The sequence below is a fragment of the Plectropomus leopardus genome, chromosome 13 (assembly GCF_026936395.1).
Source record: "Plectropomus leopardus strain MGB_pleo_1.0 chromosome 13, ASM2693639v1, whole genome shotgun sequence".
Lineage (NCBI taxonomy): Eukaryota > Metazoa > Chordata > Actinopteri > Perciformes > Serranidae > Plectropomus > Plectropomus leopardus.
The window spans coordinates 14,198,462-14,221,510 of NC_142188.1; the positions used below are offsets into that span (position 1 = coordinate 14,198,462).

Genomic DNA, 23,049 nt, shown 5'->3' on the forward strand with positions numbered 1-23,049 from the left:
AGCATGGGGGATAAAGTAGTCTCTGGTACTGAAAAAAATAACCCAACGTGCAAAATAAAACATTTTTTTATAGATTTGTGCACTTTCATGCCCTAAACAGGAACGCCAAAACTGTGTTCACCCTTATAACACCATTCTATAATTTACAAAGCACAATATTGCCTCAGCTAAATATCAAGCCAGCATCTCTATTTTGGGAAATTCTCATAATTCATAACATGAAAAATAAGTAGCAATGTAAAAGTAACAGAACACAGAAAGATATTTAAAAAGTGTTTAAGAATCACCTTTGTTTACTTTTTACTGAAGCCACACAAGCTATGACATATATGCAGAAGCTAAAAGCACATACGTGCCCCGCGGCGCTTTAGGACGCTGCCTCTGAGAGGTTGTCTTGCGAGGGAGGGCCACTGAGCCTCCATACTAACGTCAAACAACATTAGGGCCTCTGTTGGGGTTTCTTATTGAGACCGAGCCTCGGGACAAAACGCAGAGTAAGAGCGTAAAGAGGCCAGGTGACACTGGCCAGGGCCACTCTTTGTCTCTGCACTGTTTGTCCTTTCCAATTAATGACAGCGAAGGCAGTCACATTGTGTGCGGTGGTGCATTAAGAAACATTATCCTTCCTTAAGTTGCTCATCTGACATTTGTCATGGCACCTCTCTTTTATCATGACAGGGCTCTGGTCACTGTTTACCCTGATGTCTCCGTCAGGTTGCATGACTTTTTTAAACACACTTCAACAGCCGCTGTATCATCAGCACTTTTGGCTCTAACCAGCTGTCCTTCACACTAAATCAAATCTGGGAGTTTTATTTATCCATTTATTTACTCTTTTGACTTAATTCATAGTTTATAGTCCCCTGTGCGCTCTGAATGTTTTAAACCTGTGATGCCTGCGAAGTGAAAATAGAAAACAGACCAGAGAATTCAATTTCACAGCAGCAGAAATGATAATAATTCAGCGACAATGAAAGGAGATGTTTCCTGGTTAGAGGATTCTTGGTTAGATGGTGAAGCACAAGGCCTGTGAGGTGTTGCTTCTGTTCGCAGACCTCACAGGAAATACTCCATTCAGTGTAGGGCCTGTTCGTCGACAGAGTACAATACAGTCCTGCTTTGTTTTCCAGAAGACATCACGTCTGACATGACATCATGGATGCAATATGGTTGAAGGATTTGTTATGACTTCATTTAAGACCACTGTTGTGCACAGAGCACAATTCAACATTGTTCTGCAGCGACAAGACCATGCGAAGAGCTTAACAAATACACTGTACTGAGCCCAGACACTTGGCAGAGCCTCTCTGATTGCGATTTGAAGGGAAGGCCTCTTTCTAGTCGAACCTCAACACATTAGAAGTTTAAACATCCCTTAAACTAGGGCTGTCCCGCTGGAGGAATTCCCCCTGCTGTAATTAGCAACAGCAACATCTGTATTGCTGCCATTTTTTGTTGTTTTTGAAAACTGTTTAATTTCTGCTGATCTGCTTTTTAAATGACAAAGATGATAGCTTCAAAACCAATAAAATACTTGTTTATTCGTAAATGCAGAACACCGAAGGCCAAACAGGAGCAAAAAGATGCGCAGCGTTTTTTTCAGCTGAGATGGTTTAGTTTCATGTGGTTGCTATGATACAGAATATCAGCAGAAGTAAAAATGTCCGCTCACTGTAGAGAACCTTTTGTGATGACGGAGGGGTTTCATAGGGACAGAGGATGGGCCGCCGCTCTGTATGGGTTCAGTATGAATTTCTCCTTCATTATTGTTGTTGCTCAACGATGTGACCACTGGTGTTTGAGGTGGGCTATATGTACTGCCCCTTCTCTACTGTGATTGGACAGCTGGGTAAAAGTGATAGTGACAAGCAGCTGCAGCATTTTAGAGTCATGTACAGCTGCAGACACATTCCCCTCCAAACCTCTACCACCAACAGTACGCAATGAATATCTGAGCCTTGCTACAAGGTAATGCTGTAGTGAACAAATATGAAACAAACAAACACAGCAATAACCTTATAATTTGAAGAAGTGTTTCACTTTCTAAGAAACAAGATGTGACCCTTACCGTTACCCTTACCCAGCCTAAACCGCCTCTCTTTTAGCCTAATTCTTCATAGCTAGCCAAAAGCTGACATAGCATTTTCTTCAGAGCTTCTGCTTTCGGGCAAAGCAGCAAAGCGGGCTGATCGTAGACTGACAGCAGTAGGAACAGACGTCTTTGGAAACTTTTCAGTGGTTTCTTTTCTTTATATATCTCTTACTTATTCAGTCTCTCTTTCAAACTCGGTGCAGATGACCTAAGAGGTCCCATGATTAGTCATTGACAATCCTGGCAATGTTGACTGATTTGTCTCCAGAGAACAATATACACCTCCTGACCCTCCAAGGTCGATCAAAGGTGAGCAAGAATAGCCGTCCTTCACAGTGGCTCTTTAGTCGTCTTCTCTCACGGACAAACACAAGGACCTCCTACACAAATTTAGTCTTCCAAATTTAGGTGTGAAAATACAAGCAGTCCTCAAGGACAAATAAGTGTTAATTAGGCCTGATTATTTATTTGGCTTCCAGTTTTGCCACACTGACTAGATTTTATGGTGCTTTCAGACCTTTAAATACCATTGTAGAGAGGACATAGGTATTTCAAGGGGAAACTGTATCATCAACATTTTATCAATCAACTCAAATCCTGCCGTGCATTTAATGAGGACCCAGTGCCCGTGAGAAACGTCACAGTGACCTTGGCGTTGTGCTTTGAAGAGTGGGAAGAGCTGGTCCTAATGACAGGGAGTGAGTGTGAGATCACATTGAGCAACTTTTTATCAGTCCCAAAAAGACAGATGTGATTTGAAAAAAAAGCAGATGTTTTGCTTTATTATTAGGTTACGGTAAGTGGGAGCAGTCATGATTCACGCATGTTCACATGGGAAAAATGTTTAAAACTCTCTTGCACATTATGAGTCAGATGTTCTCCTTTGGGTCCACTCTTATTTTGCTACTTCCTCTGACCGGTACAAAACAATAAATGTCACTAAATCTCATTTAGCAGCAGTTATTTTCTGCTTTAAAACATTTTTGATAAGGCGGGTAGTGTGACTCTCAGGCATGAATATTGTGATTGATACATATACATTAAAATATGAGCCACAACTGCAAACAACATGCAACAGCCATGTCTCCCTATTTCAAAAGCTTTGAATATACTTAACCAGCCAGCTGAAGATAAATGTGTGGATGGATGACTGAACAAACCTACTGGGCACAGGCCCAGGGGCCCAAGGTGTTGGAGGCCCCCACCTAGCCTTTGCCTGCAAAAATGACACTCAAATTAATAAGTACCGACCAGAAATAGACTTAAAATAACCACAAAGAGATGCAAAGGAACTATAAAGAGGCACAGAACAACTACTAAAATTAGCAAAACAACCACGAGGTGCCCTAAATCAGCCACAAGGAGACATAAAACAATCTTAAGGAGTCACAAAATGACTTCAGAGCAACACAAAAAGACAGTCAAAATTACCTCAAACTGACACAAAAAGAACTCAAAGAGATGCGAACCACTGCAAAAAGACACAAAACAAAATGACTACTAAGACACATAAAATCAAAACCAAAGACAAAAAACAACCAAAAGACCACATTACCTCAGAGACACAAAGCTACCTCAACGAGATGCAAAAGAACTATAATGAGAGGCAAAATAACTATAAAAATGGACAAAACGGCTAAAAAGTGATACCAAACTACCACAAGAAGATATTTAATCACCAAAAAAAACTCAAAACAACATAAAATCACCTCAATAAGTCACAAAAGTACCTCAAAGAGATGTCGGGGAATTAGAGAACGACAAAATGTAACTACAACAATGGGCAAATGAGCCACAAAAAGACACATAACATCTTCAAAGAGACACGACACAACCAAAAGGAGACACAAAACTGACACAAAGTCTGTGCGCCTTGCTCCTATGTAGATGTAGTGGGGCCCTTTGCATCTCTGTGTCAAGGGGCCCATTGTCTCATAAACTGCCCATACATATGCGCATTGAGAACTCCTGCAAGATCCCAAATCCTGATTTCTGCTGTGCTACGATGGATGTTAGAGCACTTTAAGTGTAAACTAATCAGTTTTGTTTTCTTTATACTCCTGCTCCGTTTCCTGCTCTCGCCTGATTATTACACAAATGTGTTCCAGCAGAAACTGTTAAAACGCAAACCAGTTTAAAATCTGGCAAGATGTGGAATAACAAAAAGTTATTGGTGTTACCGCAAATGACCGTTTACTGAAATTAGAGGATTTTGTAAGGTTTCACAGCTCCTTTGTTCTCCTTAATTACATAAGGGAGCAATTCTGTCCTTATACCTTTTTCATCCAAGGACATTTTTGCATGTAATTTACCCTGCACATTGTTCTCTCAAAGCAGGTGTGGTTGCACTGTGTTACCTTGAGAAGCTGAAATCAGAGTACACGTATTACATTATTTTAATGCCTTTTCACTTAATTGGATGTTACAGGAACAGGAGAGATATGTGAGAGGAAATTACACATGACAGTGGGTCACAACCTGGAGTCCACCTCATGATGTCAATATCAAAGTGAAGCCTGTGGTGGTGCACACTAATCTAATATCCTAATCTCATCTAAAATTTGGGTATTTTACTGTAAATTGCACCCCAGGATGAATTTACTCAGTAATGCATTTTCTGCTCCCCACATGCAGAGCAAACCGAGCAACCGCTTTTCTTTCCTCCACATAGATTCTCTGAACGGGCCATTTCCCGCCACATCTCACCGATGCCACCACAAGCCCAAACGCTGCCTGCCCATTCAACCATGTGGAAGTTTGTCCTCCTTCCCTCTGCTCTTCCACCCCAGCACCAAGGGCTCGCAGATCGTCATGGACATGTCCCAGAGGACCGTCAAGAGACAGGCCAGCTTCTGTAATGCCATCACCTTCAGCAACAGACCGACCGCTGTGTATGAGCAAGTTCGGCTGAAGGTAAAAAATACACCCGCTGTGTCCCAGTTCCATATTATAAGAAATGCTCGTTCTGACTTTGTTTTGTGAATCAAAGCTGTAAACAGTAGGAACATGACAATAGGGGATAAAAGAGATCCCAGCATGCTTAACTAGAATTTAAAGCAATAGATTTCTGAGTTGGGCATTGATGGAAATTTGACATGATGCAAAACAGAAGTGAAGGAACCCAACTGCTACTGCATGTTAATTTGACGTCAGAAAGATGTTGGACTCTTCCAGCATGTCAGAGAGATGTTACGTTTTGGTTGGAATGAAAGTTGAGTTGGTGATTTTTAAATGTCTAACAGTGTTAGAATTTCATGTTGTGTGGATGTTAACATTATAACGTTCTGCAGACGTTGGGTTTTGTTTCCTTACTTTATGACTAAATGTCGGTATTCTACGTCAGGAAGACATTAGCATGAGAAGTTTGGAAGATGTTGGATTCTGGCCCTTACCAACACAACTTAAAACCAACAAAATATCAATGTCGCCTGTTGTCAATAATGTACGTGAAATTGGAATTATTCTGGCATTGAATTTTGGTCTCCCTACGTCACAACCATAATTCGACCAAATTATATTAAATATATTATTATATTATATCTAATGACGTTGGTGGCCATCTGGGAAGTACTCATTATGGAAACAAGCACGACAGCTGCAATGACACCTCTGAAAATGAAAAACAACCTAAAAAGCATTTTTTTTAATATCAGGAACTCACTTTCCCTAATATTCAACATGAAAGCTAAAATTCGCAACACGAGACCTTTTCCTCCTTCCAGTTGTGACGTTTCACTATTCAAAACAAGCATCATACTTGATACATTAGCATGCAAGAGCACTTTAGGAGTTGCAAATGTATTTTCAGGAACCAACAATATGTGAAACATGACGCTGCCACAATTTGCGATCTGCATGTAAAACAAGCTTGAGGATTGCAACATGACAGTTATCCCAATGGCTTCCATTATTTCCTGTAAAAAAAATTACTTGCAGTGCAATATTTTTGTACAATACTACCAAGATACTGCACTATTAAAATTACTACATACTGTGTTTTGTAATATTAGTAGGAATAGTCTAGTAGTGAGCTATTAAGACATCAACAGTGACTGTGATAAGTAAATTCCCTTTCTTTTTCATTCTCTCATTTCCTCTCTGTGTTTTCATTTTTCTTCTCCCTCCCCATGTCTGTCTCTCTCTCCCTCTCTCTCTTCATCCCCCGTCTTTGCTCTCCTGTTTTGATTTTCTCTCTTTTCTCTCTCTGCTCTTGTGTGGGCCAAAGCAGCAGCAGCTTAGAACAAGTTTCCACTTCACCTATCAGGCCATCTATGTCTCGAAAGTGAGAGAGCAGGGCAAGCATTGCCATGTGAGGAATACCGTTATCTGGCACAGCAAATGCAAAGTAAATAGAGGTTCGAAATAAGACAAAAATCGTTTGCAGGTGATAAACATACCAAAGAAACCATTCTTAGATTGCTTTAAACAGGTTTTTAGCCACGCGAGCCGCTTGGTACTATTTTTATTTTACCAGAAAGTCCCATTGAGATCAAAAATCTCTTTTACAAGAGAGACCTGGCCAAGGTAGCAGCCACACAAAATCACAACATACAACATAAAAAACACAAAAATTATTAATTTTGCTCTTATATCATGCTCTTAATTTCATCAGTGAATATAAAATTTTCTAGTATTTGATAATTTGGAGATTATTTCATGCCCTACTTTCATGAATTTTTGGACAGCAGTGTTGGTCTGTGTATAATATCTCAGCAGCTATTGGATGATTTGCCATGAAATTTGGTACAGACATTAAAATCCTGATCAAGATAAAATGTAAAAACTTTAGTTGTTCCTTAAAACTTCATTTACCATCAGGTCGGCATTTAAAAATTATCAAATACTTTGGTTTATGACCAAATATCTGAAAAATAATGACATTACCATCAGCGTCAGCTGGGTTTTGTGTTTAGTGCCATTCTTAAATAAAAGATAATTAATTGTAACACCTGCTAAACATCAGCATGTTAGCAAGCATCTTCATTATAATACAAATATTTTCTCTACAGATCACTAAAAAGCAGTGCTGCTGGAGCGGTGCTCTGCGTCTTGGCTTTACATCCAAAGACCCATCAAGGATCAACCCAGACACTCTCCCGAAGTACGCCTGCCCCGACCTCGTCTCCCAGAGCGGCTTCTGGGCAAAAGCCTTGCCAGAGGAGCTCTCCAACGAGGGAAACGTCATCGCCTTCTGGGTGGACAAGAAGGGCCGGGTGTTTTACCGCATCAATGACTCCAGCCCAATGCTGTTCTTCAGCGGGGTGCAAGTCTCGGAGCCTCTGTGGGCTCTCATAGACGTCTACGGCCTCACCAGGGGGGTCCAGCTGCTCGGTGAGTCATGCATGAAGACCCAAGTGTTTGAATTGTGAACTTAACCCTAATTTGTTTGGGGGTTTTAGGTCTAAGAGATTTTTATCCATGCCAGCGATGTGACTCCAGGGAGGGCAATGTTGATGTGTCAGTCCGTTAGCTCAGACTTAAATATCTCAACAACTATTGGATGGATTTCCGTGAGATACGGTACAGACATTAGTGGTCTACAGAGGAAAAATCCTAATGACTGCAGTGGTCCTCTGAATTTTAATATGTCCGCTCAATACCTGCTAAACTAATAGAGTGGCCCAAGAAAGAGTTCTACAATCCAGAAGTGAAATTTTAGCTTTCCCAGTTCCCTTGTCTCAAAGTCTTTCCTTTTTTTTTTTTTTTTTTTAAATTAGTTTTTGGTTAGATTCCTAAAAAGAGGTCTACAGTTAATACATGCGTAAGAGACTTTCAACCTAAAATATGTCAGTCTATCCCCCGTTGGTGAATTTTGAAACTTTTATGTGTCTTAAAAAAGTGATTGCTAACAAGTGGGTAAATGAGACTATGGAATGCTGTCACTCAGCGTGGTGGCAATGCCAAGTTATGCAACAGTAGTGCAGTTCATTTATAGTCTGATGTTGAGCATTTTACTTCTGAAAGTTTTGGCTTCGAAAATGTATAAAAGTAGTGTTCATTTGTGAAGATTATCTTTCTGAACAAAATAGAAGTGGAAGTATCATAAACTTTTGTTTGCCACTGAGCTGATGTACTGCAATAATCCAAAATCCAATGGAAAAATCCCAGAGGCTTTTCGACAAGGGACCCAGGGCAGAACTTCTGCCTACAGAAAAACATCATCTCTGGAGCATCCTATGACATTCCCATCGGCCTCAGCAGTAGTTTGTGCTTAGAGATAAGCATGTGTAGCATGCTAAGCTACAATGGTAAACATGACAAACATCATACAGCTACCCATCATCCAGTATGTTTATATTAGGTCTAGCTATGGTTATAGCTCAATAAGGGCCATTTAGTTGGACCACTGGCCTTGTCCCAGTATACAGGCACTTGGTTGTTCTTCCCGGCTTTCTTCTTCGAATTTATGCTGTTTGATTTTTGGCTCAAAGCCCAGCACGGGGACTATGGAGCAAGCGCAGAAAGCCTAGGCGAGTTCAGGTCCTATTGAGTTGTATACATGAAAGAGTATATCGACCCCCAACTACATTATCAAGGTGTTAGTCCGACTTCCAGTATGATTTCAGTGGGGCTAACATGTTCACATATATTTTTTAATGCCAGTATTGGTCGGACTTACACAATAATTTGACTTTTTCTAACATCATGTAAACATACAGACTGTGTCAACATGCACATTAGCATTTAGCTCAAATCACCACTCTGCCAAAGTACACAGACCTCACAGAGTCTTGTTACAATAATGCTTCACCACTGGAAACCATTCTGCAGCTGATGTTTTGTTTGCTCAGTGTGAGTGGTTAAAAGGTGATGTTACATACAGCTGCTCCACTTTTCCCACACTCAGCAAATAGCCCAGTGGAAAAAGATGGTGGGAGATTAGGTAGATTGTATAGTTACCACGGTTGTTAGTATCAAAGAAATTTCCCTGAAGGGAGGATTTCTGAAATCCATTCTAACAAGTTCTCTGTGCTGTTTAAAGGGTCATTACATCAAAGAAATTAAAAGCAAACAGGTCCTCCCCAATCATTAACAGCAGTTTTTCACCGCACTGAAGTATGTCTGGATTGTAGATTGAGATGCATTTATGAAACACATCATGCATCAAAAACAGCTGTCTCCTATTTTATAAAACAATACAAAACTATGCAAAATAGATAAATAGGAATCCTTGTGGACGCCTCAGTACTTATTTATAACCATTTCCACGAATCGCGCTGCCTCTCTCCAAAGAATCGAGGCTGTCATCGCTGTTAATAAAAATAGAAGAGGCTCCCGTATTGTGTAGATAGTGCCATTTAACCTCATTTCTCGCGGTGTGGTTGACAGCGAGAAGCGTGCTATCTTGTGATGGGTTGTTTGGTATCCAGCGCCAGAGTGCCACTATCTGGGGTTCACTGGCCCCTTGGTGCTGACCAGCACACAGCTCTTGTCGGAGAACAAGAGGAGTGTGTTGGTCATCCCAAGAGGACAGACGAAGAAGAGAGATGATGTCAGGTAATGACATGTCTGGGGTGTTTTTTCCAAGACAATCAAACCAGAGGAATGTCTCACTCTGTGGATCGGAGTCTGAATTGGACTACAGTCACTCCTAAGATGTTGAAATGAAAGGTCTGTTCACGAAAAAGTATAGTATAATAACAGGATTTTATATTTTATAATCAAAATCAAGACTTCCTGCATTGTATAGTCTTAGTTGATGTAATTTTTCCCTGTGAATGAGGTCAGCAGCCGTAAATCCCTCTGTTTCTACTCCGGTTTTCCCACATTGATCACTTTTATCTCCACATTGATGGCTTAAACCCGAAAGCCTCGGCCCTCAGTCAGCTGAAGGATCACTTGGCTATCAGCTTTCCTCTATAGCCCGAGAGCGTCACTACTGGAGAGCATGGTATATCTCAAAGGCCCAGTATTGTCTCGGCAGTTGGCTGCAGTTCAGCAAACACTTTAGTCTTTGAAATATGGGCGTACACATCAAAGTCTGGTGCTGTGAACTGGCACATGTGCGAATTTTCCTTCAACAGAAGGGTGCATTTTGATTCTTAATGATGCTTACACTCGGGTCTGAAATTAATGCTGCACCAGCTGATAAACTGAGCCAAATTTCACCTGTTGTGGGCTTGTTATCACACAATCTTTCCAGGTGGGAGTTACCGATCTGCTGCAAGTTGTTTTTCTTTTACAGGAGACAAATGGAGCGTGGAGCTGTGAATGAGCTCTGCGGAGTGGAGAGAATGGCTTGGTTGGGTGACCTTGATTTGGCTTTCGAGATAAATGTGAAAGATGGTAAAAGTATGAGAGAAAATGAGTTGTGATAAACCTGTTGGCTTAAGTGATACAGATTGTTGTGTCAGTGAGATAATGTGCTAAAAAAGCTTTCGGTTTATTAAAAGGGCACTCCACCAATCACACACATGAAGATCAGTTTCCTTGTCACTAAGAGGACTGCTAAGTCTGTGAGACAGTTGTATAACGTGTTCTGTGGCTTTGAATGGAGCTCTCTGAAGAAGTACTTGAACGATTTATCAATAGCATTGCATTATTGTTACTGATGGACTCATGATGGACAGTTTGAAAAAACAAGGATCAAAATCAATGCAGTAGATTCAGAGGCATCGTCTTACTTATTCCATGCATTCTTCTTCCTTTTCAAATCCTGGCGCCTACATTACCCACAATGCAAATCATCTGCCAACAGGTATGGTTTTGTTCAAGCGGCAACCTCCAGGGCTGAAAAATGAGTTCCTCAAATGGCCACTTGTTGCTGGCTCCAAAACAGAGTAAATCCCTTTAGAAACCCATCTTAGACTGCCAAACCTTTTATAAAACTGTTTGCAGCCTGGTCCAAAAAAATTGGTTTTGGTCTCTAAAGCTAATTTCTCAGTCTATGATGACTGTACTAGGGGTGAAATTTTTAAAACTTACCCATTATGGGTTGGTTTTTTTGTTGCTAATGCTTAAAGTTACGCATAATAAAAGGCCTGGCCACTTGGAGTGACAGGCTGTCTGCGGGGGTGTCACTACAGCCTATGAGTCAGATCTGCCCCTCGCTCCAACACAGCTTGCCCCTTTCAATGCTCAAAAACACCAAAACAATGGGTGACTTCCTGATAACATAGCTGCTATCTTCAAGCAGAGATAAGTAGCAGACTAATGAGGTCTGCTGGTAAGCTCACTTGTTTCTTACTTCACAATAGTGATCATAAAAGGTACTATTGAGTTGCATCATGGGGGCTGTAGGATTAATTTCTGGAGTTACACCCAAACTAGTGACTAAAAGTCAGGATATTGTGACATCTGCTTCCTTTGATTTTGACTTTTTTTAAAAAAAAATCTTTCTCATGAGTCTTAACGTCAAGAAAGCTTAATTGCTGGAGTTCCCCTTTGAGTTTAGAAAAGTAGGAAAAACAGGCCTTCCCCAAAACATTTAACCAATGTTTCTCTAAACTGAACCATTCTTGTGATGTGACCTCATTCCCCAGCTGACATCAGCTGCAGCTCAGACCAATCAGTCGCCACTCTCCTTTATTTTAGGACCTGTATAGTGAGCATAACTGCATATCATTTTTGAGAATAGCTTCCTCGCCTTTAATATTTCATGGATTAATTATGAAAGTGTCCCTGCTCACATGTCAGCACACATTACCCCAAGTGTCACACTTTTTCTGCGGGCCGCCACCTGAGTATAAACGTCTACTGGAGACAATGTTACAGGCACAGTGCATCTTTGCTATTAAGCCTTTTGGTGGTTTGATTATTTTGTTTTTCTTATAGTTTCTGTGATCCTTCCTGGGGCAAATATTTCTCTAATGCCAGCATCTCTAAAATTATTGCTGAACCCATGATAAAAAAAAAATACATAAAAGTTGACATTTTGAAGATGTTTTTCAGTCAGCAGCAGTGACTGACTATGAAAATGATCCACTTTAGCAGGGCTACAGTCAAAATTCTGTTTTTGCTTTTAGCAGGGGGATAATCTGCATCAAACACTGTTGTGTCTGCTTGATCTTTTACAGCCTCACACACTGTATTAAGGAATTCATCAAGGCTGCTATCCATTGCTGCCTTTTCCCTTCTCTCATTGCAGCCTGCTGCCAAACAGCTTTCCTGCCATCAGGTCTTATTCTGATGTTTAAGGATCTTTTCAAGAGCGGTGTTGTTTCCTCTTTGAGCTTTTATCAAGGGAGTGCAGTTCAGTAGCTAGCCACCCATGCAACGAGTCAAAGGTGATCCTGAGATCAGTGAGACAGCTTGAAAGCTGAGATGGTGTTGCGTAAGAGAGGAAGCTAAATTAATCTGCTGAAATCAAACTGAGCCTCGGGGGTTGTCCTGACCAACAATGCTGCCCATGCAATTTAAGAAAGATCTGTTACATCACCACACTTGTCCTACTCACGCAGCTATCAATAAAGACTAAAGTGCCTTGCTTGGGTTTGGTACAGAACGGCCTGTGCTACGCTGAGACACATTAGCTCCTGAAGGCACCAACAAAAGGTTACCTCAAGTGTAAAACACTGTATGTCTCAAGCAACATGACAGTTTTCACAAATGCCTCTATTTACTGCATTTCTCTCAGCACTATATGAGAAACCTGGCTTTAGGTACAACTTTATGAAACAAAAACACTATTTCTAAACATATATTTTACAAAGTTTGATAGATAACTTTTCAGCTTTTGAGTTTTATCTAGTTTGTTGCAGAAGCTCCAGAAAAATCAGGTCACAAATAACTTGCAAGTGTTTTCAGTTTCATTTCCCCAAAGCGAGACACATATGGGAATGCCATATCTTTCTGCAGTCAAAAAAGTTCCCTTTACACATGTACGGCTGCGGTCTTAACAGAATGTGTTTGTTTATGGGACGACTCCCGAGAGACCACACAGCATCCACCGTTTTGTACAGGTATGATGGATTCCTTCCAAGTTAGATAAGCGCAGCGAGTCAAAGGCATCTTTTGATGGATGCAAGATGCTCTACTGGGGGTTTGTTTACTCGAGGTAGATGAGTCACTTAATCACTGACAGACTGGTAGTGATCCGTGAGACCGGCGTCGGCTAACATCATCTGCAACCTGTCTCTCTAGTCATTAGAGAAGAATCCAAAATGGCTGCCAGACTGTCAAGAGGCTGCATGCATCTCAGGTGATTAAGAGGAGGGTGCTGACATCAATCATGTCTGTACATGGCATTGCAATGCATTAGGCCTGTAGTGCATCTTGGAGGGGGAAACCTCGTGCTGTATGCTTTTCATGCTCACTAACATCCTGAGAGACATCACTAATGTTAACACCTCAGGGGACAGAAGGAGCTGTTTTGAAATAAGAACCCGCTGTTTGAATACAGTTTGCATAATGTAGATTTTTTGTCGTGTTAATGGAATGGCTTTATAGATGGAAATGCCTATCTGCTGGTTTCTATCAACAAAATTAGGATTGATTTCAATGAAAATTTGCACAGATATTCATGGTCTCCAGAGGTTGTATCTGTATGATTCTGGTGCTTCCCTGATTTTTTATGTAGCTCCACAGTCATGGTTCCCAGATTAAAATTTCTTCCATCTCCTGTTATTTTCTGTAGCGCCACCATGTGGTTTTGTCTGAAATGTCAACTGTTGGACAGATTTCCATGAAATATGGTGAAATGTGTTCCCTCTCATCTAGCAACATTAGCCCAAAATTTCAATTTTTCCAATACTTTGGTGTGTGACAAAATGCCTGCAAACTGATTACATTCCTGTTTGGCTTGTCACAGTAATTTGCTACATTTACGACTTATTGAGGACTGTAAAAAGCAAGTCATGTCAAGGTCATGTCCATATACTGATATTGTCCTTGTGTCTATATAAATGACTGTTGTCATAAAAACGTCACAAACAGTTTAGCCAACATGTTGCCAAAAATAGACAGCTGGGTTTCCCCAACCATTATGACATTTGGGCACAGCGCCAAGGCGGTTTTTCACAGCATTAAAGCCTAATGAACAGAAAAAGAAACTTAACCACACATTTGATATTCCCTTCAGGTTGTGCTGCTTTTTTACACTCATTTGCTCTCTGTCGGACTTTCCCTGTGGGCGGGGTTTAGCTCACACACACAAACACACACTTATTTTTGTCTTATTTATTTAAGCTTTCTTCACATTCACGTCGAATGGCTACATTTTTTTAAGTTAGTTTGTTACTCTTTGAAAATGCGTTTGTGCAACATAATGCTATTAATATATCAGTGGCATAAAATGATCTTAAAATGACATTAATATAATGTTTTGCAAATATTTTTAAGAAAATAAAGCGTCCACCAAAAGCAGTTATCTTGACCTAATTCCCACCAGCCTCAGCTGTACGCTGTGTTTAGTGCTACTCAGCAAATCTTAGCATGCTAACAGGATAAACTAAAATGGTCAGCATTAGGGCTGCGACTATAGATTATGTTCATTATTAATGAGTCTGTTGATGATTTTCTCAATTTGTATTTATTAATTGTTTTGAAATAAGTGAAAAAAAATCCTGATCATAATCTCCTAAACCTTAAGGAAGCAAAATTGCTCACCAGAAAGTCTAAATATCCAGTGAAATGAGATAAAGAAAAGTAGGGAAAAAATCCAATAATCTAGAAGCTGAAATATTTATCCTTGAAATAAATTAAAGTTGACTGTTTTTCTGTCCAACAGCTAATCAATTAATGGACTTATTATTTCAGCTATAACCGGCATGTTAGCATGCTGACACTGGCATTTATCTCAAGTACGGCCTCACAGAGCTGCTAACATAGCTGTAGACACATGGTCATGTTTTAAATTCATTGGAACACATTTGCAATATTTAACCATGTCCCATAAAGGCATAGGTTTTGTTTCAATATTAGGGGGTTCACTCAGAAAACCATGGGTTGGAGGTCCTCTTCCAGACAGTTTTAAGTTTCAAAGATTTAATTTCCTGCATTTTGATGATTTTATTTGCACCAATTTGTGTTTTTTGCATTAATTTCTGGTACAAATGTGCAAATTTTTGTCAAAACAAAAGTTCTCTGCTACTTTCATGTTTTTATTGGGGAGTGCAAATGCACCTTCTAAATATTGATATCTAAATACGTGCCCCGTGTCCCCCCGAAATCTACACCTATGTCTGAAACCATTGTAAAATCTTATCATCATGTTATCATGATGTTATATTCATTTACATCAAAACTGTTCCTTAGCAGTCAAAGATCACTGCACCTGTGACTCATACCTGTTTTGTCAACAGATGAAGAGATAGCGTGTAAATGCTGAAAAGCTCTGTGCTGCACAAACATGTTGAAGTCTGAACCTGATTGTGCTGTACTTTCCTTTCTTTGTGTCTATTTTTGTCTCTCAGTGCGCCTAACCCTCACACTCACTTGCCACAGATCTAACTTATTGTTTCACTTGTCAACATAGATTATGTGGCGTTTCACAGGTTTTGATTTGTGTTTGAAATGGTTTTAAATTTAGAGAGAGGTCAGATAGGTGCAGCCTGACACAAGTGTCCAGAAATACAGCGCCGGGTGAGCCTGCTGACAATGCAGGATGAAAAACAAAATGTGGGCTGGAAAGTATTAGATGCAAGTGAAACTCTAAATTTAGTGTTATCTCTAATGAGATATCCACTGTGAAGGCGAGGCTCTTACCTGTTTCTACGAGCCTTCATAAAAGAGCTGAGCTACACTTTTTTGTTAATTTTGATTGATGAAGACACACGATAGGCCCAAAGGGTCCGATTACCCCAAAGTACTGCGAAAGGATGTTGTATTAATACGTTTGATTTCTGGTCTGCTGCTTAAAGCCAAATCCTCCAAAAACAATAAGCTGGAAATTCGGCATGATAATAACAATATGCAAAGTCATCTGTCAAAAGTCAGCTTCCAGCCAAAGGCAAACAGCAGACAGTGAGGGAGAAAGGCAAAGAGGGATGTTAAATGTCTCCACATTATAAACATTTAGTAATTTCCTTGAGCTGAATTCTTTTGGCAGAATTAGACTAAAATCATGAATCATACTTATAGCCTGTCGCTCTTTTTTTCTCTCTTGCTCTGTCTGTATGCTGATCACACCAATAAATCATGTGAAAAGTGATCCTTTTTTTCCCCCAAGGGGCTAGACATGTAAACCTGATTACAGTCGCATTAAGATTTTGCAAGACCCTGTCCTGAGTTCTCCTCTTTTGGAAATTACTGAAGCCTAACACTTGTGTTCAGGTCAGCAGAACCAGTTAGATCCATGTTGATACCTTTTTTGGGTAAAAATCATAAGGCTGGAAATGATTGTGGTCCTAGGCTGTGGTAACCTTGTCCATTTCTAAGTAAGTACATCGTCCTTCTTAGCTTTCCCACCATGTTTGATACTGAAGCTCTAACTGAGCTCCTCGGCACGCAGCCAATCACAAGTCACCGATACCTTCCCAAGGGCAGCATTAACATAGCTTGTACGTGCTAAAGCTAACAATTTTTGTATCTACACTATATTGCACTCACATTCATTCTGATAAAAATAAGTGTGCTCAAAATGCCAACATTTTATGCTATAATGAAATGCTTTTTGAGTGTCTTCCTCCACAATGTAGCACTTTATTAGCATTTTTTTAATTGTAAGAGTGACTTTCAAATTTGTAATTGCTGGAAGTAGCTTCAACTTGATTGGCATCTGCAGCTGCACACTTGGCACTATATCCTGATAAGAGATACATAATTATAGTGCATGAGTCAGCTTTTTCATATACTAACTGCCAAAACAATATACTACAAGGATTAGAGTGTAGTATTTATACTTGGTGTTGCATTGCGATGCTAGATAACCTAGATAACCTAAATTCCAGTGCAAAGGCACATTAGTGTAGGCCCTTGTTTATTAAATTTATTCCTAGATGAGCACGCTATGATACAAAGCTGCAACATCAACAATTGTTTAAGATAAAACACATTGTGGAGGCAGGATTTCAGGTTGGGAGCTCATGGATATGTAGCTTGGCCATGAAAACATAAGAGAAGAGAAGATCTTCGTCCCAAAATTTGAAACATTCACAGCAACTGATGATAGCAGTTCACCTTGCCCAAGATAATAAGCCTTCTTAATCTGCAGTACATTGGCTGTAATCAGCAAGAGAAACACGTTGGATGAAGGCAACCATGGTAACGGTGCCTCTGAGGCTGGTGTGAGTCAAGAGCGGAGCAAAGCGCCAAGAAATGACTTGAAAAAATAAATAAGAGATTCACAGACTCAGTGAAATATTGTAGGAGAACTGTCTTTGCTAAAAGAAACAAACTAAAGCCACATACAGTTCATGGTGACTTTTGAATGGGTGAATACTCAGGGGCCTGATCCATGCCGTCTCACCGCAGTTGACCCTAGAAAATCAAAACAATGAGCTGAAAGAAGCTAAAATCCTCCACAAAGCTCAGTGGAGCTGCAGAAATGGGCGATGATTATCTGTGGCCTCGTATACACTTCACGGTGGCCATGTGTACATGTGTAAAACTTTGCCCTCATTCTGACAAAATACAGTAATCTTTCTAAGCAGTTCCTACATAATCTGACTCCAAACTTATCGCATAGTGCCGCTCTGTCCGGACCTTCTGCATCAACCACGTTTTAGGTATCCTTGTGCGTCAGCTGTTTATGCTCTGGGATGCCGTTACGGTGATGTCAACAAATGCATGTGGTGGGATGACGTCATGGTGGGATGATGTCATGGTGGGATGACGCAGACCGTTACTGTGATGTCAACAACTGCACATGTGCTGGGATATAGCGGCACTGTCCCTATGTTTACACAACAGCACGGACTGTCACAGCACCAAAGTCACAAATGGTTTTGGCAAAAGAAGCACATGGTTAAGTGTAGAAAACAAACACACACACACACACACACACACAGACACACACACACACACACACACACACACACACACACACACACACACACACACACACGGACAGCAAGCTCCTGCATGAAAGATGGTTGTTTCGTCCGGCTGCGTTGTCATGTGCTTTGCATGGGGAAGCGCCCGCTGCGATTCGGCAGTTCTGCCAGTGTACAATAGCAACGCCACCGCTTCTGTCTGAGCACGTTATCATCTGACGCGTCCATGCGTGGTGCATGTGTACGCAGAAGGTGGCTTTTTGCATTACACTCGCATGCCGAGAGCACTGACAGAGTGGCACTATTTGACGAGTTTGGAATGAGAACAGGTTGGCAGTTCACATGGCTGATGAAAAGGAATATTCCATCAATATTCCTGTTTACATGCAGCAGTGCATACTCCAAAACGTGCCCTAACATGTAGTTTATCATGTCAAAATATGAAAAGCAGAACTGCCGTTGCTTGTGCTATCTTACTTCTCTGCATCGGAACAGGATTAATTTTTTCACCAGTGGCAGACTTGTTAGTCAGTGCAAACACGACCTTCATCTTTTATTATGTCAACCACCTTCTTGTAAAGGTTGGCATTGCAATATTTGCGCATAGCCAAAAACCTGATGATATCCAAGTCTCAATGTTTAAAAATAGGTGTGCTTCTCCTTGTGACCAGAAATGTGGGCTTTTCTCTTGGCCATTAATCTGTCCCACACAGCCTTGCAAAATGTTGGCGAGTTGGTTTGTGTATAACGTATCCATGACAACAAACAGAGCAGACAGTAAACAGGCAAGAGGCCGTGTGTCGCAAACTGTGGTAAAAAACCCCAATTGAGACGCATATTGCAAATGTACTATATACATGTCAACAAAGGCAGATGATGACACAGTGGGCCCAGACGCACTTAATCTTTCACAGACATGAAAAAATATAAATATTTCTTTTCAACTCAGCCTCAGTTTCAAAATAAAAGCCCTCTGACAGAATTCCTGTAATTGTTGACATAAAGATTTGTGTTGCGATGTCAGCATATCCCACTCTCAGTAAGAAAATGCTATTTTGGGAATAAGGCCTAATTCAGAATATCCAAATGGGATATGCTGTTTAAACAGCCTGTGTCAAATTCAGATTATTGTCTTATTTAAAACAGTTGTGGAATAATGCTGTACATGTAAATGTATTCACGGTTATTTGACCCATTGCTCATGTTAAAAAGTAGATTATAGCCACTTTAAGTGTAACTCAATTTGCTCAGTTCTCATGGTTTTAATGTTATGACCAAAAAAGTTGAAAGCTGAATACAGGCTTCTTGTCCCCATTTCAAATGCCATGGTCCTTTTTTATTTTCCTATATTTCTCCTCGTCATCATATCTGAAGTAAAGTCATTCTGTCAGACAGTTGGTTACAATGAAATTAGAGGCCTGGTATAAACTAAAATGTCCTTTGACCTAACATCTGCCAGCACGTACACATCAGGATTAAGGTCTATGTATTTGTGTGAGCTCTGTTTCAAGTGATCTCAGTGCTTGGAATTTATTTGATTTGTTCAACCAAAATAAATGCCGCTGGACAGGCTATTGTGCCTCAGCTGGGATTTAATCGGCCCAGATGGAATCGAACAGATTTGTGGAGAAATCAAAATAGAAATCGTAATGGAGCCTGTCAGGTCTGGATCCATGGGAGCCGGGTTGTACAGGGGGAAGCCTTCGGAGAGGAAGCTAATCACTTTCAGATGACCAGAGTCGAGTCCCAGTGAAGACGAGAATGTGTTTGGTGGATTCTGTGTGTATTTAGTCTCCATCTGTGCAGGTTTCATAGAGGTTGTTTTTACCAAAACAATGAGATCTATAACTGGAAAAATGTGTTTGTGATCATATGAAAACACTAAAGACTCCTCGTCAACCAACAGACACTCCAAAGGCTCATTTATACTCCCTTTACATAAGAAAATAGATACGTCCATTACAGATATGTGAAGGTCACTACCCTCATACTTCTACGTGTCCTTTATGACAGCAAAGATACAGCCAGTAGATGTCCCTAGAGGACAGAGTCAAAGGTTTCACACCACAAAAAAATGAGTCAACGATGGAAGACACACCGTTATAGACGTGGTGGTCTGTGAGGCTGATAAATACATCCCAACATGTAGAATGAGAACTATTTTCAATACATTACTTATTTGTTCCATTCCACTATTTTTAAAATGTCTTCGTCATCTCCTATGGTTGTATGTCGCTTGAACGACACTACACTGTCCCCAGTGATAATGCTTTGTTTTGTCCACATCTGTAAGCTATCAGAAACGGTGCAATAATATGGATGAAATCAATGCAAAGTATGGACTGAGGGCCCTGTCCAATCTGTAGTAGTATTGCTATTTTGTCTGTTTCCGTAAGCTTTCAGAAAACATGCAGACAAAAATCAATGCAAAATACAGACAACAGGCTCAGTCACAACAGTCTGACAGTTTTGCCTGTAACTGTAAGACAGTAAGGACAGGAGGCAATGTCCAATCTCTGATGGTACAGCTCCATTTTGTCCATATCTGTGAGCGTTAAGAAAACAAGCACAAATGCAGACAAAAAAAACAAAAGGAACAGAAAGAATGTTCTGTCTCCGCTGGTACGTTTTGTCTGTTTCTGCAAGATTTCAGAAAATGCACAAATACAGACAAAATCAACGCAAAGTACAGACATTGGGCTGTGTGCGATCTCTGACAGTAGTGCTGTGTTTTGTCTGTATTTGTATAAGCTTTCAGAAGAAGTGCACAAATATGGATGCAATCAACACAAAGTAATGACAAAAGGCTCTGTCCGATTTCCATACGTGTTGCTCTGTTTTGACCGTATCCCTAATCTTTCGGAACACATGCAAAAATACAGACAAAATCAACCCAAAGCACGGAAAGAACACTCTCCATGTCCATATACGTATCTAATGTTGAGCATAAATGAACTTTAAGGCTCTGAGGATAGTCAAGAAAAGTATTTGGTTGAAAAAGGACTCAGATCTGTGTGACAGTACATGGTGTTTTATGCACAAAGAGACACTTTAGTAAGCTTTTATCTGCCCTCGGAAACACTGTGCCCTTGTGACATCCCTGAAGTGCTGAGCATCGCTTTCACTGCAGCAGTTTGTCACCACTCTTTCCACGATCACTGTCCAAAACTCAGAAACATCTGGCACTAAACCAGAGCCTTGACTTGATCCCTTAAAAACGCCACACATGTGGCTCCTATTGCACGCGGCATCTCAGATACTCAAACTGTTGGGCTTCTCCCGGTGTATCTATATCATAGCACCCTTTTAGCTCCTCCTGCTTTACACAAACTTGTGCCGTTATCTAGACCGGGATACCACTCCTTAAAAGCTCATCAATGCAGATTTTCCCCAGGAGCCTGCTCTCTTTTTTTTCTTTGATAAGTGAAAGCCCTTCCCTCTCCTTTTTGGGACACAACACCCTCCCCCGCGCAGCCTCCTTTCTCATGACAGATGACTTCACTCACTCATTCTAGACAGAGCCCAGGATAGCCCCCCTAGGCATGCATACTTAGGGCAAATCCCCAAACACACACATGCATGCATGCACACAATTGGTGTAGCTGACCTTGTGTAGGGGTTGCAGCCTCACTAAAGCCCCCAAAAGCCTCCTAATCCTTTTCCACCAGGCCAAGGAATCAACTGAACCCTCCCTTCTCTATTCAGTACCGTGCCATTGTCTGACCGAGCACTGTTCAAGACTAAAAAAGGCATAAATAAAAACTGACTTGAATGATTCAGATCAAAAACGACTGTACTGTGATACAGGCAGGCCTCTATGAAATGCATTTTTAAGATGAGGTGGAGCCAGGCTGTATGTGTTGGCAGTGTCAACGGGTTTTTAACGGCAATACGTTTGTCGTCATTTTGGCATGTGTTCCCTGTGAAACAGGATGCCAGTTTTTCAGTTATATCCTGAACATCCCTGTTTGCCAACATCACCTTTACTTTCCAGGAACTGGTTTTTCCGGATTGTGTTTCGTCTTTCTTTCCCTGAAGATTATGGCTTGTTTGAAAAGGTAAACCTAAAACAGGTAGAGGGATTTTTTCACAGGTGTGTGTTTGGGATGGGTGTGTTCACCACATCCACAAAGCACAGAAATTCCTCCATAATGCTCTACCAAGTTTCTGACTTTTTTCTCACGGCTACAATGCTTGATAAAAAGCCGAAGCTAACAGGTCAGCCATTGACCCTGCCGAACAGTGTCAGTCTGGTATGTGTTCTTCTATTTAATCAGAGCTTTCCTCCTGAGATTGAGTAGCCGGAGCCGTTAAACGACCACTTAATTTAACATGGACAATTTCAGCACTTGATCACGTCTGTATTGTTTTGCTGCCCGTATAAAAAGTGCTATTCAAGTTTTCAGTTTCAAGGACCTGAACTTAAAATTGAATACAATCACCATTATGTTCACTGCATTCCATTTTAAAACCACTGGAGCCTCGCCAAATGTTAAAAGTACGTTCGCTAAGCTGAAGTGAATTTTCTGTGAGGGCCCGTGCTTAATTTCCTAACGTAATTCTGAGGACAAAAGACAAGACTGCACCTGTCTTTGTATGAGTGACATTTTAATGAGTGAGCAGTCTGAGAGGAGGAGTTGGCTCCTTATCAAGAGTAAAAAGACTGAGTATTTACACCCCAGCGACAAAAAGATGAAAAGATTGCTGTCTGAATATCTCAATTCAGTGCAGCCCCCCCAACCCCCTTTTTTGTTTGTTTATTTTTGGTCAGATGTACCTCTGCAGACCCACACGAACCCCAGCTCCCCTTCACCACTCCTGGTACAAATGTGTTTGAGTATAATAAACTGGATCCTTTTTTGTTTTTTGATCTATCTATTTTAACCATTTATTCATTACTTTTAGCCATTAACTTAAAGGAATACATTACCCCACAAATAACCATTTGTATATTAGTTATTCACCATTGAATAACGTTACATCAAATTTGTGAAGAAAACTGTTTTTCTCGCATGACTCCAGAGAGCGAAGTATCCAAAAACGCCAAAACTTGTTGATTAATTGAAGTTAAAGGGGCCACATTGA

At 40.6% G+C, this 23,049-nt stretch overlaps 2 protein-coding genes across 2 annotated transcripts in view; one reads left to right on the forward strand and one right to left on the reverse strand.

Annotated features, from left to right (window-relative positions):
• Positions 1-23,049, reverse strand: part of sorcs3b (sortilin related VPS10 domain containing receptor 3b) — a 189,883-nt gene that overhangs the window by 143,785 nt on the left and 23,049 nt on the right. The window lies entirely within an intron of this gene.
• LOC121954727 (E3 ubiquitin-protein ligase NEURL1-like) overlaps positions 1-23,049 on the forward strand; it is a 43,834-nt gene that overhangs the window by 2,919 nt on the left and 17,866 nt on the right. Inside the window, exons 2-3 of the mRNA XM_042502409.2 lie at positions 4,764-5,005; positions 7,102-7,423. Of these exons, the coding sequence (XP_042358343.1) occupies positions 4,764-5,005; positions 7,102-7,423 (564 nt within the window). The remainder of the gene's footprint in view (positions 1-4,763; positions 5,006-7,101; positions 7,424-23,049) is intronic.